This window comes from Trachurus japonicus, chromosome 10 (genome assembly GCF_045865225.1).
Source record: "Trachurus japonicus isolate A0001 chromosome 10, Traja_1.0".
Taxonomy (NCBI): domain Eukaryota; kingdom Metazoa; phylum Chordata; class Actinopteri; order Carangiformes; family Carangidae; genus Trachurus; species Trachurus japonicus.
In genome coordinates, this window is record NC_140916.1 from 28,490,224 (window position 1) to 28,505,953 (window position 15,730).

At 43.4% G+C, this 15,730-nt stretch overlaps 1 protein-coding gene across 2 annotated transcripts; it reads left to right on the plus strand.

Annotated features, from left to right (window-relative positions):
• The first annotated feature begins 1,756 nt into the window (after nt 1-1,756).
• Nucleotides 1,757-8,598, plus strand: slitrk4 (SLIT and NTRK-like family, member 4). 2 transcript variants are annotated; one of them, XM_085788523.1, is made up of 3 exons: nt 1,757-3,267; nt 4,130-6,671; nt 7,325-8,598. In XM_085788523.1, the coding sequence occupies exons 2-3, from the start codon at nt 4,172-4,174 to the stop codon at nt 7,330-7,332; spliced, it is 2,508 nt and encodes an 835-aa protein (XP_085644649.1). In that variant the 5' UTR covers nt 1,757-3,267; nt 4,130-4,171; the 3' UTR covers nt 7,333-8,598. The 2 variants fall into 2 exon arrangements, with proteins under 2 accessions (XP_085644649.1, XP_085644648.1); XM_085788522.1 differs by having other exon boundaries at nt 4,130-8,598.
• The last annotated feature ends 7,132 nt before the right edge of the window (nt 8,599-15,730 follow it).

A 15,730-nucleotide genomic window follows, 5' to 3' on the forward strand; every position in this document is an offset into this window, starting at 1 on the left:
GTATTTGTTGACTGACAGGAATATAGATGTCATTGTGTGCTGATTATGAACGAACGTTATGTCGGGAAATATTAGTCACATCAAGATTGTAAGTGTCTTTATAGGCAGGAGTGGGAAGTACGTTTTCAAAATAAAACAGCATCATGTCATCCATGCTGTGCCAGTTATGATGCGGTTAACTGTTAATCAAATTGAAAATACAAAATTGTGACAGAAATGAATCCTTGTAACTTATTTTATTTTGAAAAGCTGACATAATGTGGAGTAAAAATCCCTCTTGCTCACAGGTAATCCATCTGACGGACTACTTCTGTGATCCATCTCCTGTGCTTCATAATCACCAGAACATTAAACTAACACACACTGCGGACAGGATGGGTGAAATCCACACTTCCCATCTTCCCTTTCTCCTGCCTACTTCTGTGTGTGTGCGTCACTTGGCTCCCGCCACCTGTTGCAAGAGGAAACCAGAGGTGAGGCTTCCGGTGAGGCCAGCGCGCTGTCAGGTTTCAGGTCCGACTCCCGTCCACTTCTTTTTTCTTTCCCCACACTATTCTCCCATGGGTGTCAGCTGGATGGACACAAGAGCGCGGGCACTGCGCCACACCGCCGCTTTCCACACTCAGCCCGGGACTCATCTCACATGAATAAATGAAGACATAGATAGATAGATAGATAGATAGATAGATAGATAGATAGATAGATAGATAGATAGATAGATAGATAGATAGATAGATAGATAGATAGATAGATAGATAGATAGATAGATAGATAGATAGATAGATAGATAGATTTCCATCCGTCATTCTAAGGAGGAGACAAGGTTTTTATTCAAATAAGATCAGAAGTGTCATACCTTAAGGCGCATCTCCTCTTTCCTCCGCTCCATCCCTCTCTCCTCTCCTCCTCCTCTCCGCTGCGATCCGCTCTCCTGCAAAAACGCACAAAAACAGAGGAAAAATGTGAACCGCATAAGCCTCTGATTGACTGATTTCCCACCTCCTCCAACCCCCCCACCCCCCTCTCTCTCTCGCAGCCCTTCTGACTGCAGCACTCTTGAATAATAACCCCCTCTTCTCCTCCTCCTCTTTCTTTCCTCTCCTCTCCTCTTCTCTTCTCTTCCTCTCTTCTCTCCCTCCTATTTAAAATGCCGCTCACAGGCGCGCCCCCGTGCCGGTTTTAGGCACACTCTCAGGCACACAAACACACACACACACACTCCCTCTCTCTTTCGCTCTGTCTCTCACTCACTCTCTCTCTCTCTTTCTCCAATCGGACACCGGGGACGCGCTCGGACCGTGTCGCGCAAGTCAAAGCCAAACGCGGCCGTTTGGCAGGTAAAGCACTTTTTTTTTTTAATTCTCCCCCCACCAAAACACACGCACACACGCACACACGCACACACACACACACACACACACACACACACAGTCACTCACTCACTTCCCTCAATGCTTTTCATCAGCTTTGATCTTGATCCCCTTGGAGGTTACACATGAGCGGGGAGAAGGAAAAAGGTGAGATCCCCCTTTAAAAACATAAGATAATAATAAACAACCAGGGATGCAGCCATTAAACCACGCTTAAAACAACAGATCCGTTTCAAGGTCTTAAGTATTATTTTTTATAATTTTTTTTTCGCTGTATGGCAGTGAGAGAGACCTCCCTCTCCCTCTCTCTCTTTCGCTCTCCCACCTCCCTCCCTCCCTCCCTCCCTCTCTCTACATCGCTGCATTCTCCTCTTTTAGTCGTGTGGGAAGCTCAGTGAATGCGGCTGCAGAAGGAGCCAGCATACTTATGCGCCTGACACGGATACTGTTCTGTCGTATACTGGAGGGGGGAAACACAAGCTCGCTCTCCACTCTCTGAATAACAACCCCTCCGTTTTCCTCCAGCTGGATACATTTTGTTTTTTGTTTTATTTTGCATTTTTTGCTTGGCCTTTAACTCCGCGCCTTTCCTCCTCAAGTTTATTATATTTTTCCTCTGTGACATTTTCTCTGGACCGATGGGAGCGACAGAGAAAGCGCGGAGTTTTCCAGCTCCTCACTTGCACCGCAGCGGACTAAAGGCTGAATAACTGCATTATTCATTTTTACGCACCGGTTTCTGTTCTCCTCACTTGTCTCTCTTGTTTCTCTCCGCGCTTTTCTCCTTTTTTCATCCGGGAGAGAAGCTTTGATATCGCCCTTCTTTTTCTTTTTTTTCTCATCACATCCAACCTCTTTTTGTAAATTTAATGGAGACTGAAAGACGCATCTCTTTCGCCGCTGTTGCGAATGAACTGCCCCACAAAGACTAGAGAACTGTTTTTTGTTTGTTTGTTTTGTTTTTTCATCACGGACTTAGAATATACAGGATTTATGCTGACTGGATGGAAAATAATATCCAGACACACACAACCTGATGGGAGCGATTTGGCTGCTCCTGCCCTCTGAAGCATTATCCCGGTGCGCAACTTTGCTCGAAACAAACCAGTATTTATTCATTGGATCGCTGGAGGTTGCCGAGCCGAGCTGAAGCCAGACGCACAGTGCTGGCCATCCTCTTCTCCTCTTCCCCCCCGTTTTTCTCCTCTTCCCTTGCTCCTCCAGTTTTTCCCCTCTGAAAAAAAAAAGAACTCCCAAGTATGATGGACTTATTTCACTGCATCGCCGGCCGCCTTGCGCCCTTTTTCACGCCTTGGAGTCGCCGGACGCGCCGCCAAGATCTCTGAAAGCTGCCAGCCTCTCCCTTTTCTCTCTCTCTCTTTTTCTCTCCCTCCCCTCTATCGGTCTCTTTCTCTCGCTCTCTCTCTCTCTCTCTTCCTCTTTCTCTCTCACCCCTCCTCGCTCTTTTTCTCCCAATCTCTCTCCATCGCTCCTGCAACCAAATGAACGCTCTCCCATGGAGGTAGTACAACCACCTTGGGGACCGAACGACCAGAGGGGTGATTTTTCTAAGCAAGAGGAGCCTGTCAGCAAGAGACGCATCGGGTGAAATCGGAGCCTCGCGCTCCCCCCTCCCTTCCTCCCCCACCCCCTCCATCTCCACCGCATCCTCCCCCCTCCTCTTCCACTCCCCCCCTTCCCAGTTTTGCTTGGCTCGGGTTGACACACAGTAGACCTACATGGGGATATAGGGGCTGGAGAAACCTTGTTGCGCCCCTATAACTGTCTGCGCTCTAGTTCGGCTGGGAGGACCGTTTGCGCAAGTCTCCATCCATGTCTCACCGAAGCTGCCCCGTGACTCCAGAGGGAGCCGCATTCATCACCACCTCTGCTTTGGGTAAGTCTCATTTATTTAGATGTCCTCCGTTTCTTAAAAATGACCTGGTTTTATTTTAAAGTGAGGAGCATTTTTTTATTTCTTCCTTTTCTCTATGTGGTCCGAACTGTGAGAGGAAAACGCTTCTCAGTGATAAACGGGTGCCGCTCTAAGCCTCTCTACATGTCAGGAATGGGCACAAGCCCAATTCCTTCTCTCCCCTCTTGCTCTCTCACTTGATTTCCTAAATAACCTGAATGTGCTGCTCAGAGCTGGTGGTGGTGGTGCTGGCTTCCAGTGAGACCCCCATGAAAAAGAGAGCTGCAGCCGTTTGACTTTGATTATGTTGAATATGCTGAGAGGGGGAGAATGTAGTCGTGCTGCTGTCTTAGACATTTTCCAAGATGAAGCTTCACGGTTTTGGATGTCAGAATTAGATGCAGAGATGCAGCAGTTCATGGTTGTGAGGATTTCTAGAGCATAGGCTACTTTTATTTCCTGCACTGCTGAATAATCTGCATCACACATGTGTCCTGTGATTTGGGTGATTCGCTGTGTCAAAGCCGAAGCCACTCATTGCAATGATTCTTTTACAAAGTGCAATCATTAAAAGTCTGCTTCATTTGCATGGCGATTTGCATATGGTGTTTAATTTAGGAAATGGCAATGAGTAATTTACTTAATGTATTTTTTTTAAATTAGAAAAGTGCAAAATATCATATATTGGAAATGTAGTTGAATCAATATTGAATATGCATTTTGATGGTGTGCTTTCTTTGTGTGTGTGTGTGTGTGTGTGTGTGTGTGGCTTGTTTGCACATACGTGCGCTTGTGTGTGTGTGTGAATGCTTGGGCATGCACCTGTCTCTTTTTTTCTCTAAAGGTTACTAAATGGTTTTCTGGGGGAGGATTTCTAACCGGCGAGATGCTGCTCGTACTCCTGCTGGCAGCCTTTTCTTCCTCCATCTCCGGCACCCTCTCCTCCTCCCTCTCCTCCCCCTCCATGTCGGACGGACCCCCGATGGCAGACCCGTCTGCCTCGGACTTGATGGCCGAGACCTGCAGTGCCTGCTCCTGCATGTCGGTGGAGAATGTGCTGTACGTCAACTGCGAGAAGGTCACCGTCTACCGGCCCACGCAGCTCATCCCACCGGCCTCGTCCCTCTACCACCTTAACTTCCAGAACAACTACTTAATCATACTCTACCCAAACTCATTCCTGAACTTCACCCACGCTGTGTCACTGCAGCTGGGGAACAATAAACTGCAGAACATCGAAGGTGGAGCGTTCATGGGGATGAGCGCGTTGAAACAGCTGCACCTCAACAACAATGAGTTAAAGGTGCTGCGAGCGGACACTTTCCAAGGGATAGAAAACTTGGAATACCTTCAGGCTGACTACAACTTGATAAAGTATATCGAAAAGGGGGCATTTAACAAACTGCACAAGCTGAAAGTGCTGATCCTGAATGATAATCTCATACAGGCGCTACCTGACAACATATTTCGCTTTGCCTCACTCACACACCTGGATATAAGAGGGAACAGGATCCAGAAGCTTCCTTACTTGGGGGTTCTGGAGCATATAGGGCGCATCGTAGAGCTGCAGCTGGATGACAACCCCTGGAATTGTACCTGTGATTTAGCACCTCTCAAGGCATGGCTTGAAAACATGCCCTATAACATTTTTATCGGTGAGGCCATATGCGAAACACCAAGCGACTTGTACGGGAGGCTCCTCAAAGAAACCAACAAACAGGAGCTCTGTCCTATGGGAACAGGGAGTGACTTTGATGTAAGGATGCCACCCGCGCTGCCAGACAACGGGCAGTCTCCCTCCAAAATGTCCCCAACCACCGTGGCTCCGATGGCCACAAAATCGCCAAAAACCACAGACTCGTCAAAGATTTACGGCAACGGTATCGTAGCTGGTTTGCCCCCTTTTGGAAGAAACAGTCAGATTGTTTCCTTTCAGACACGGACCCCTCCGTTGTTGTGTCCACAGCCCTGCAGCTGTAAAGCCCACCCCTCTGACTTTGGCATTAGTGTCAGCTGTCAGGAAAGGAATATTAAAAATCTAGCAGATCTCATTCCCAAACCCCCAAACGCCAAGAAGCTTCACCTGAGTGGGAATTACATCCGTGACATAAGCCCGAGTGATTTCCAAGGGTTTGAGGGCTTAGATCTGCTACATCTGGGCAGCAATCAAATTGTCACAGTCCAGAAAGGTGTGTTTTCTAACCTCACTAACCTAAGGAGACTGTATTTGAATGGAAACCAGCTTGAACAGTTACACCCAGAAATGTTTTTGGGCCTCACAAACCTCCAGTACTTATATTTGGAATACAATGCCATAAAAGAAATCTTAGCGGGCACATTCGACTCCATGCCGAACCTACAACTCCTGTATCTCAACAACAACGTTCTGCGGAGTCTCCCTGCCTACGTGTTCGAAGGCGTCTCTTTAGCCAGACTGAATCTGAAAAACAATCACTTCATGACCCTGCCAGTGAGTGGTGTCTTGGACCAGCTGCGTACACTGACCCAGATAGACCTGGAAGGGAACCCATGGGAGTGTTCCTGCGATCTGGTCGCCCTCAAACTCTGGCTGGAGAAGCTCGGTGAAGGAGTGGCTTCCAAAGAGGTGAAATGTGCCTCCCCTGTGCAGTTCGCCAACATCGAGCTGCGCCTCTTGAAAAATGAGATCTTGTGCCCTAAGCTTATTGCCAGGCCGCCATTTATTCTCACTAGCGCCACCCCAGTTCTGACCTCTGTGTCGCCTGCCGGAGTCGGCAAAGCACCGCCGGGAGGGCCTGTGCCCCTCTCAATTATGATCCTCAGCATCCTCGTTGTGCTCATCCTCACTGTGTTTGTGGCCTTCTGCCTTTTAGTCTTCGTCTTGAGGCGGAATAAAAAACCGGTGGGCAGGCAGGAGGGGCTAGGGAATCAGGAGTGTGGCTCCATGTCGTTACAGCTCCGCCGACACAGCCATAAATCCGGCAAGAAAGGTGCCATCCCGGGGGACGACCTGGGAGGCGAGACGTTCATCCCCCAGACCATCGAGCACATTGGCAAGAGTCACACCTGCGGGATCGGCCGTTCCTCGGACATGGATGCCGGGTTTAAGTTTGCAGACTCACAGAGGCAGAAGATCATCTTTCGGAACAGCGCAGACAAAGACAAGGATTCACTCTCCACCCTGGAGCGCAACAAACGCCTCAGCACCATCGACGAGCTCGAGGAGTTCCTCCCGAACCGAGAGCCCAGCATGTTCATTCAGAACTTCCTGGACAAAAGAGATTTCAACAGTATAGGAATGGGCGGTTATGAGATCCGCTACCCAGAGAAAACGCTGGATAAAAAGATGAAGAAGTCGTCCCTGATAGGTGGGAACCACAGTAAGATCGTGGTGGAGCAGAGAAAAAGTGAGTATTACGAGCTGAAAGCCAAGCTCCAAGGAACACCTGACTACCTGCAGGTGCTCGAGGAGCAGACTGCACTGAGTAAAATGTAGGGGGTTGTTGTGTGTTTGATTTAGTGCATTGGTAACACATACGCAAGGAAGTCAGACACACATACAGGCAGACAGACAGCCAAACACACCTGCCTTTCTCTGGTACTTTATCCCCCTTTCTAGCCACACACACACACACGCACTCATACACACATCATTCAACCTCCCTCAGATCCCTTGCTTTCCGTCTCCATCTCTCTCTCTCTCTCTCTGCACACACGCATACATACGCACACACACCCTCCTACACACACACACACAGCAAAAAAAAGTGCCTTCTGGAAATCCTTAATGACCAATGCAGAGATGGACAAAATGGCTCCACACTACAAAGCTATTACTAGATTCAGCGTGGATCTATTCCACAGTAAAAGACTTTTTGGATTACCCATGCCACTACATGTATGAATCCCACATACATACCACAGGACACCATAAAAAAAATCAACCAGACAGTCATAGTATCTTTTGCTGCTATTGAAAGGGGTATTTACCTTATGATTTTTTTTTCCTTTTGTTGTTCTTGTTGTTCTTTTTCTCCTCCTTTTGTTTTTCCAACCAAAGGGTCTTGAAAACAGTGCTAGAGAATATACCTCGCCGTCTTCAACCCTCGTTTAACAAAAAAAAAAGAGAGAAAAAAGGAGGCAGCATTGGTTGTTGTTGTTTTGCTCTGGAAAGGATCCAAAATCACTACTTCTGGGATGAGATTAACCGAATCAGTGACTCAACGGATGCTACTTTGCTTCTTCTTTTTTTTTTTTTTTTTTAATTTGTGCGGATATCTGTTTGTTCTTGGGGATGCTCTCTGGAGTTGGCTCGCAGACTCTCTGCCATCTTGTCTGGATTACACACCAGTAGCAGTACACCTGCTCTTTGCCTGAAGGCTAAACGGCTCCTGCTTTTCCATTCATGGGAATTGGGAAAAGCACTGCTGAAACTCTTTTGGGGAATGATTTCATGACTTGTTTTCTTTGTGTAAAGAGCCATGTTAAATATAGTGTCTTCTGAATGGAGTTGTGTTTCTCTTCAAAATTGCTACTTACAGTAAACTGTATGTTTTGGGTGAAATCTAAACGGCACATACACTGTCAGAGGACGTTGTTTCTGAAAAATGGAAAAAAAAAAAGACAAAAAAAAAACAACAAAAAAACAAAACAAAAAGAAAAAACCGAAGGATAAAAAAAAATTACAAAGCTGCTTGCCATGTAAGCGTAACCTGGAATTTATTTTGTAAGTCTTACATTATTTGTATCTGTGGGACTGGTTTGTAAATTACAAGGAAAGACAGACATCTGCACACACGCACAGACACACACATACAGTATACGACGGCGCATCATCATCAAGAGACTATACAAGCCCGAATTGTCAAACAAACCGCTAATATAATTCAATCGGTGATCCACCTCCCCCTTGTCAGCACTCAATTCGTAGTAAAGAAAAGAAATTTAACAACATAGTTAATTTATTTTTCTATGCAGGATTATTTAAAGAGTTATTGGTATTATTTAAAAAAAGAATAATACTCAAAGAGCGGAAAGGACTTGATAGAACGATGCATCAGAGCTAATTCAGGCCACCAGGAAGTGACTGTGGAGTCGATTTGGAGGGTTTGTCGTTCCTCTCAGCTCGCTGACGAACTTGACCCGCTGGACCAGGGTTGTGAAATGTGATCTGTGATGTTTCCCTTTTTATTGTGTCGCACGACAAGCTGAGGCCTGATACAGAGTCTGTGAAGTTTCAAGCGGTTTCCTTATTCTTATATCTCCCACAGTATCTTGTAAAAGGTTTTTTCTTATTAACATTATGCAACCAAAATAAATGTGCATTAAACTTGATATGGTTCTGGAATTTGCTGGGATGGGAATGGAGACATTCGGAGCAAAGGACAGAGGACGGCTACAAAAATCAAGGCTCTAAATTGTTAGATTTGGGAAAGAATCATATCATAAAAACACAGTGTGCAATATTAGTAAAAAAAAAAATGCTCAGTCATGATGGCTTTGAATAATTTTGTTTAATTTATTTAGTTTGAGGTTATATTGTCAAGAGAGGTTCTATTTCGAAATTCTTTTATCAACTTAACTCTATCCGGTCCTTATTTAAAAAGTATTGTTAAGTTAAAATTATGAGTGTTTATTGACATTACAAATGAATAGAATGTATCTTGGAAAGTATAATAAATACAATTTTCTATCGGTCATAAATCTCCTGTATATTGGTTAATTTTCTCTTGTATAATCATGTTGAAATCAAGGTATTAAAATCAGCACCTATTTGCACTGTGTCCCCCCTATTTCTTTATGCTGATATGCTCTAAGCTTTGCCTGCGGTGAAACTGCCAGCTCTCCTCTTAATTCCCTCACCGAACAAGTTGGATTGTCTGACAGCTCAGTGTTGGACAGACTACAACTCCAGTGACAGACTGCTCGACAGAAAAGTGTTCATGTACAAAAACAACAAGAAAAAAAGAAAAGAACTGGCAACCCTTCAAGCGAAATGTATGTTTGCTCTGTGTGTTTAGTTTGAGGAAACTGGCTGTGGAGGCAACAAAAATATTGCTTGTTACACTTGAGGCGATGAAACCACATGTGTTTAAGAAAACAGCAAAAAGGAGGAAAAAAAAGTTCTAAAGTGTGGAGGTGTCCTCAGCCAAACTCTGGTTTTACTTTGTTTTTTAGTTGTTGTTATTTGACTCTCTTATTGATATGGTTTAGACAGGGGTTTCATTCTGTTGTGTGGGTCTGATCTCCTTGTGATGCTCTAAAACTTTCAAAGTCATTATTTAAAAGCTACAATGTCACTGAGGTCCACCTGTGTTGCTGCACCTTCACCTCACCTTCCTTAGTATGTCACAGTTCACCCCTGCTCTTTCAAAATCAGCGTCCAAAGACCCCAACTTCCTCTTTCTTTTGAACGTTTACGGCTCTTTGAGACGTTCACCTCACTGTCTAGCAGGTATCATGACTCCCATCTGTTTTTAGTCGCCTATCAAACATTCATTTCTGGCCCATTTTAGGGTTAAAAATTCAGATTTCCTGTTTCCCTGTTAATCCAACCTATGGGGCTTTTGGGAAACCGAGTAGCAGAAAGTATGACTCATCCAGACGCCAGAGAATTGTCCTCATTAATTATGAATACCATTGGCAGTTATGAACTAAAAAAGGGATGCGAGCGTGTGTGGGTGTGGGGCAGAGAGAAGGGGGAGTATGAATCTGATATGTCTACCCCCCTTGTCCAAACTCTCCCTCTCTTTCAACCTTTTTTACCTCCCTCCCTCCTCTGTCAGATTTCCAATCACACCGGCCTGTAATAGAGCAGAAACATCATTTGGATACTTAAAAAAAAAGACTCAAATTGGCTTGAAACGTGTCTTTTCAGTCCAACGCTTTACTGCAGTGACTTGGCTCCTGAGCGGGGTTCTGTTCCTGGAAGCTCCAGGGGTCCTTGAGGGGCTGCCATGCCATCCCTAGAAATCTGAGAAATAGTTGATTTTCACTGTAGCTCAACTCACCAGACATTAGTGCAATGAAAAATGCACAAAGAGCCTGATGCTTGTGTTTTCTCTCTCTCTCTCTTCCTCTTCTCTGCTGTTATCATCCCACCTGCTGTAGAGACAGTTATGCAATTCTGTGCTGAATCCAAACTGTAAAAATTCACCTCTGCTGCACCTCAGAGTGAGCTCTCTTGCTTCTGAGGTTGCCTGGTGGAGTGTGTGTCTCTCTTTGGCTGGATTTTAAGGAGGTGAGGGTGACACTGTGCCTGCTGATAAATGAGGGGAGCATGATTGATATATGGAGTTGGCCACAAGGGGCGCTGTGAGCTAAGAACACAGCACTCGGAATGAAACGGTGTGAGTGGACTGCAGGAGGATTCCTCTTGTTTCAAGGTTTCAGGATTAAAAAGAAAAGAAAAGAAAGGCTTAAATATATGTTTCATTAATTATATTAATCACATTCACTTGATGTTGTCCATTCTCAGAATTTAAAGGCAAATTAGATTTCAGATTTAGTGCTACAGGCTTTATGAGTCATAAGAACAAGTGTTAGGTCTGGATCAAGGTCTACTTGAAAAACAGCAGTGAAAACACACATGCAGGACAAATTTACAAAATAAAAGACTGAGACTTGGATCCTTAATGATTTAAAAGAAGAAGAAAAAAAAAGATTTATGTTTAGAGACACATTTTCTGAAACCCTACACTGTTAGAATAATGTCCTGTATATAGGAGCCAACTGTGGTTTGACAGTCCAAGTCCAAAAAGCTCAGATTTCCTTCTGATCATAATGTAATTGCTCTTTATTCATAGTATGAGACACATTGTATCTGGTTCTTCAACCTCATAACATGCATAATTTTAGTTGTTCAATAAATTAATCTGCAAATGCATTTTATTTTTAAATATCCCTCTTGGGAATCTTGGATCTCACACTGTTTCCAACTTAATTTGAACACAGCAAGAAAGTTTTCAGTCAATTTTATTTCTGTTTTTTTTTTCTTCGTGTATTTCTCCTAAACATGGCTGCAAAATGGTTTTACCACAGATTTTGTTTCAGTGGGAAATGTGCAGGTTATGTTATGGAAATGCCATCCTTTTGTTGTGAGAATGTGTTGATCTGTGACCTGACAGTGTGCAGCATCATTTACCTCTGTCCTTTAATCTCTTTCTCCATCTCCTCTTTCACTGCACATGATTTGTTGTTCCTCCGCCTCATCTCTGACTTGCTTCACATCCTCTTTAATCTTAGGTCCACCTTTGCCGTGGGATTTTCCTCATTAAAAATACAACAACAAAAACACGGAATGCTGCATTCATGGAGCATCTCTGAAGTATAGGCGTGATTAAACTTAGAGAACAGAATTCATTCCTATACGGTATTAATATCTTTTTTTCATCTTACAGTGTTATTTTTCATTTTCTATATGCATTGATGTCTATTGTCTCTTATTTGTCCCCACACTGCATAATGTATCTTTTGACAACTGGACAGAGAAAGTCAAATGTGTGTGTTCAGTACAGCATTCAGGGTAATACTGTCAGAAAGTTGTGGAATGAGAGAAAAATGATGAACCATGTATAAAGGATGAATACTGTCATGAAACTCATTTTTAATAGACGTCATTGTTAATTTAATATACACTCACTGAGCACTTTATTAGGAGCACATATTACAACAGGATAGAGCCTCATTTGCTCATGAAACAACCCCAGTGCAGGGATTCAAGATGTTGATGATGAGAGATTGTTTCTAGAATTGTAATCACAACGCACATTTGCTATTGCTATTGCTATTTGCTATCTATTCTATTACATCCCAATGACTGAACTTCCAGTTTGACATGATTGTTGCTGCATGTTTTCATTCTGCGTGTAGCCTTTAGATTAGAAGGTGGTTCTCCTGATAGGTCATGGCTCATAACAGGCGTTAATGAGGAGAAACCATTCAGTCATCACCATCTCACCACCACCAGTCCCAGCCTGGACGGTTGACACAGGCTCGGGTCAGGTCCATGGATTCATGCTGTTGGTTCATGCTGTTTCTGGTCACCACAGTTGTTCTCTGAGTGGCCATAGCTTTTCTGTCATGTCCAAACAATCTGTCCATTCTCCTCTGACCTCTCTCACCAACAAGCTGTTTCCATCCACAAAGCTGCTGCTCACTGGATGTTTTTCTTTTTCTTTTTTTTTTTTGGTTTGTTTTTTGTTTGTTTAATCTTTCTGATAATGTCATAGTGATGTCACATGGGTTAACTCTGATTTGTCTTTAGGCTTTAATGAAATGAAATGAGAATATTCACAGGCTTATTCTTTAGGCTTTAGTTATGAACGTGGGACAGTTCAGTTAGAAAGACATTTTCCATCCATCAGTGCCTAACAAAATACACTCTGGTAACACTCATGGGACGTTTTCAGATAGGAATGACTTAAAACCAATGAGTGCACAGAGCAGCATTTAGCGGAAAACTACAGAGCAGCTTGGCAGAGGACTTGGTTGTACTGTAAATAACTGGTCAATCAGTAGTATGTGTAGTGAATGGACTAAATGTGAAACCATTCTTCAAAATAAAAGTGTGTGGGGCTGAACAAGGCTTTGCTGCACAACTTTTATTCCTAATTTGAAATCCTATGTTCTGTAGGTATGTTTCATGATAGACCATCCATCCAATGGCTGGACTTCTTATTCATGCACTGTTGCAGAGGGAAAGAAGCCAATCCCGGCTGCCATATGCCAAGGTCAGGGTACACCCTGGACAGATCGCCATTCCACACGACAAACCTCTGATTCCTCATGTGTGTGGTATTTGCTGTAATTACCCAGTTGTTTGTGGTTTTTTTTGTCTCTTTCTTTGACAACTTATTAAGCTGTGTGGCCACATTTGTAGCAGTGGTGGCCCTGTGTCTGCTGAATGCCAACAATGTGCTCAGGAATGGTACTGGGGCATTGTTGGCATCGGCTGTGGTCAGGCGGCCATTTAAAGGTGGGATGAAAGGGGATGGCATCTCCCTGGTTACCGCAAATTACTCAATGCATCCCCAATGAGAGGAAAACAATGCCTCACCTCCCCACCAGCTGCCTCATTAAATGTGGACAAATCCACCAGTGCTGCTTTGTTGTAGCTACTTGGCTGCCATTTTCACACATTTAGTGACGCGCACGAGAGCGGACGACAGGGAATCCATCGCCACCTGTCTGGTGAGGAGATCTCATCCCCACGGCAACAACTTTTGTTTGATTTGGATACTTTAATGTGTGCCTTCCTATTAGTAAAAAAAAAAAAAAATGACGTTTATATTTTATTAGCGCCTACGGTCATGAAACTTGAACATCCTTGTGCAAACTTTCAACACTGTCATACTATCTTTTCACAAGACGGTGGAAAAGACTGATGTGTTAGAGTCTTTTTTTTTAAACCTTTTTTTCCCCTGGTTTTCATTTAATGCAGGCACACATTAAAGGACAGCAGTGGAATCCCACAGCTCCTCCTGGGCCTATTTGGCCTCCATGTCCATGCCATTAAATTAATTTCATTTCTCATTCAAATTCTGTCCTTTGAATACAACTTTTTTTTTTTTTTTAATGCATTAACATGGTCTAAAAGGGATAATGAGTTCCTGGCCAAAATGAGATATCTTTCCTCTAAAAAAAAATGACACCTGCTCTCACAAAATAATTGAGTGCACTAAAGTAAAACTCTATTCAGTGCTATTATCACACACATGCAGGTATACTTGGTATCTTGCTTTGAGCTGTAAACACAAGGAAACACTTTTATTCTGAAAATCCTTTATTTTGTCAACGTTCCACACAATGTGCATATTATTTTGCTTGTAAAACAAGAAGTCACATTATCAGTGAATGGAAATATGTACTGTGTTCATTTTTACTCTGGGAGTCTGTGTAATGGGTCAGCATTGTAGAACTAGGACAATTCAGTGGGGATCATAAATAGGTTTTTGTGGTCTGAAGAAGAGAGTTTTGGTAATTGTATGGGTTTTAGCCATATTATACTAATTCCAGGGGTTAATTGTGAGTTAAATTGTTAACCCTTTACCCTTTGTATACTGTACCATACCATAATGCATCCCCCAAACTCCAAGCTCCAGTCCTTCATCTGTTTACTGTCAAAATGGAGGAAAACCTCCAATGTCAACTTCGACCTTAAAGCCCACACACCCACAGTGCCACCTACACATTTCCAATCATGTTACTCCACTAGACCTTTTCAACTGGAGTGGACTGGCATTTGACTGACATCTCTCTCACTCTCCTGTCATGGGGTTTTACCCTGTCATCATTCCTCTCGAAGCAGAGTTTTGTGATGTCACAAAACACCACCTGACACTCAGTGGAACAGGAAAACCACCACTCATTCTGACGTGGGAGTGTCCACTCATTTTTTTTCAAGGTGCTGCCAGTCTCAGTGCTGACACTGTAGTCACACCAAATTGGCTATTTTTTATTCCATTAGTAGCAGTTCATCACTATTTTACCCTTTGTAACCCCACTGAGTACTGAATTACGGTAGCCTTACTGTTATTTGTCAAGTTTCTTTTCCTTTTATGAAGCAAAGAACATTTTCTAGACCTTACCTGTACCATTCTTGTTTGTATGATCTTTCACATATGACTTTTTTACATGTGGGTTTTGTTTTTTAAGAGGAGATGATGGTCACATAATGAAATGCTCAAACTTAAAGGTCAAATATCAAGGTAGATGTCCAAGTCTATATTTTAACAAGCCATCAGGACCTCTGCAATTCTATGATGTCACAGCAAAACAGCCATCGCTTTATGTCCTAATAATTTAGCTAACAAGCTTTCACATGTTGGATATGATCATAATTTCTGCTAAATCATTCCCTGCATTTTATTTAACAACGACTGCTTTCAGGAAAATGCAGTGGTTCTCTCTTAATGGAAGCACCATTAACTCAAAACCATACTTGGGTTAAGTGTCTAACTAACTGCACTTAGCTTTACCCCCAAGAAGCTCTAAATTACAGTGATTTTGAATAATCACTTTTCAGCACAGCCAAAGACCCTGGAAGTCATTAAAACCCTTAACAATCCAAGAGACAGGCCTTGAAAATCATTGTTAAACCAATTCATATTAGCTCGGTAGAAGCTGCATGTGCTAGGTATCTGCAGGGCTGTGATTAATGTGCTGCTTTTTCCTTTGGGTGCAAACCTACACCTGTTTCTATTTTATTACATTGATCCATGAGAGATCAATGAAGCCAAGGGAACTATTGCAGACAAGTAGAGGAGACATGCTTACACCTTTGGGACTGGCCCCAGAGGTTGTTGCTTGTTTGTGTGTATATGTGACTGTGTATGTGTGTGTCTTTCTTTGCTGACATCCCAGGGGAACACATCAGAGGCCTTTCTTAGCTCTTCTGCTAATCAATAGCTTATATTTTAGTGTGAAAACTGAGCTCCCTTGGCCAAGCAGTTACGAAATATTTATC

Bases quoted from the DNA above. Each gene is read 5' to 3' on its own strand.
- slitrk4 (XM_085788522.1), top strand. From the start codon at position 4,172: ATGCTGCTCGTACTCCTGCTGGCAGCCTTTTCTTCCTCCATCTCCGGC.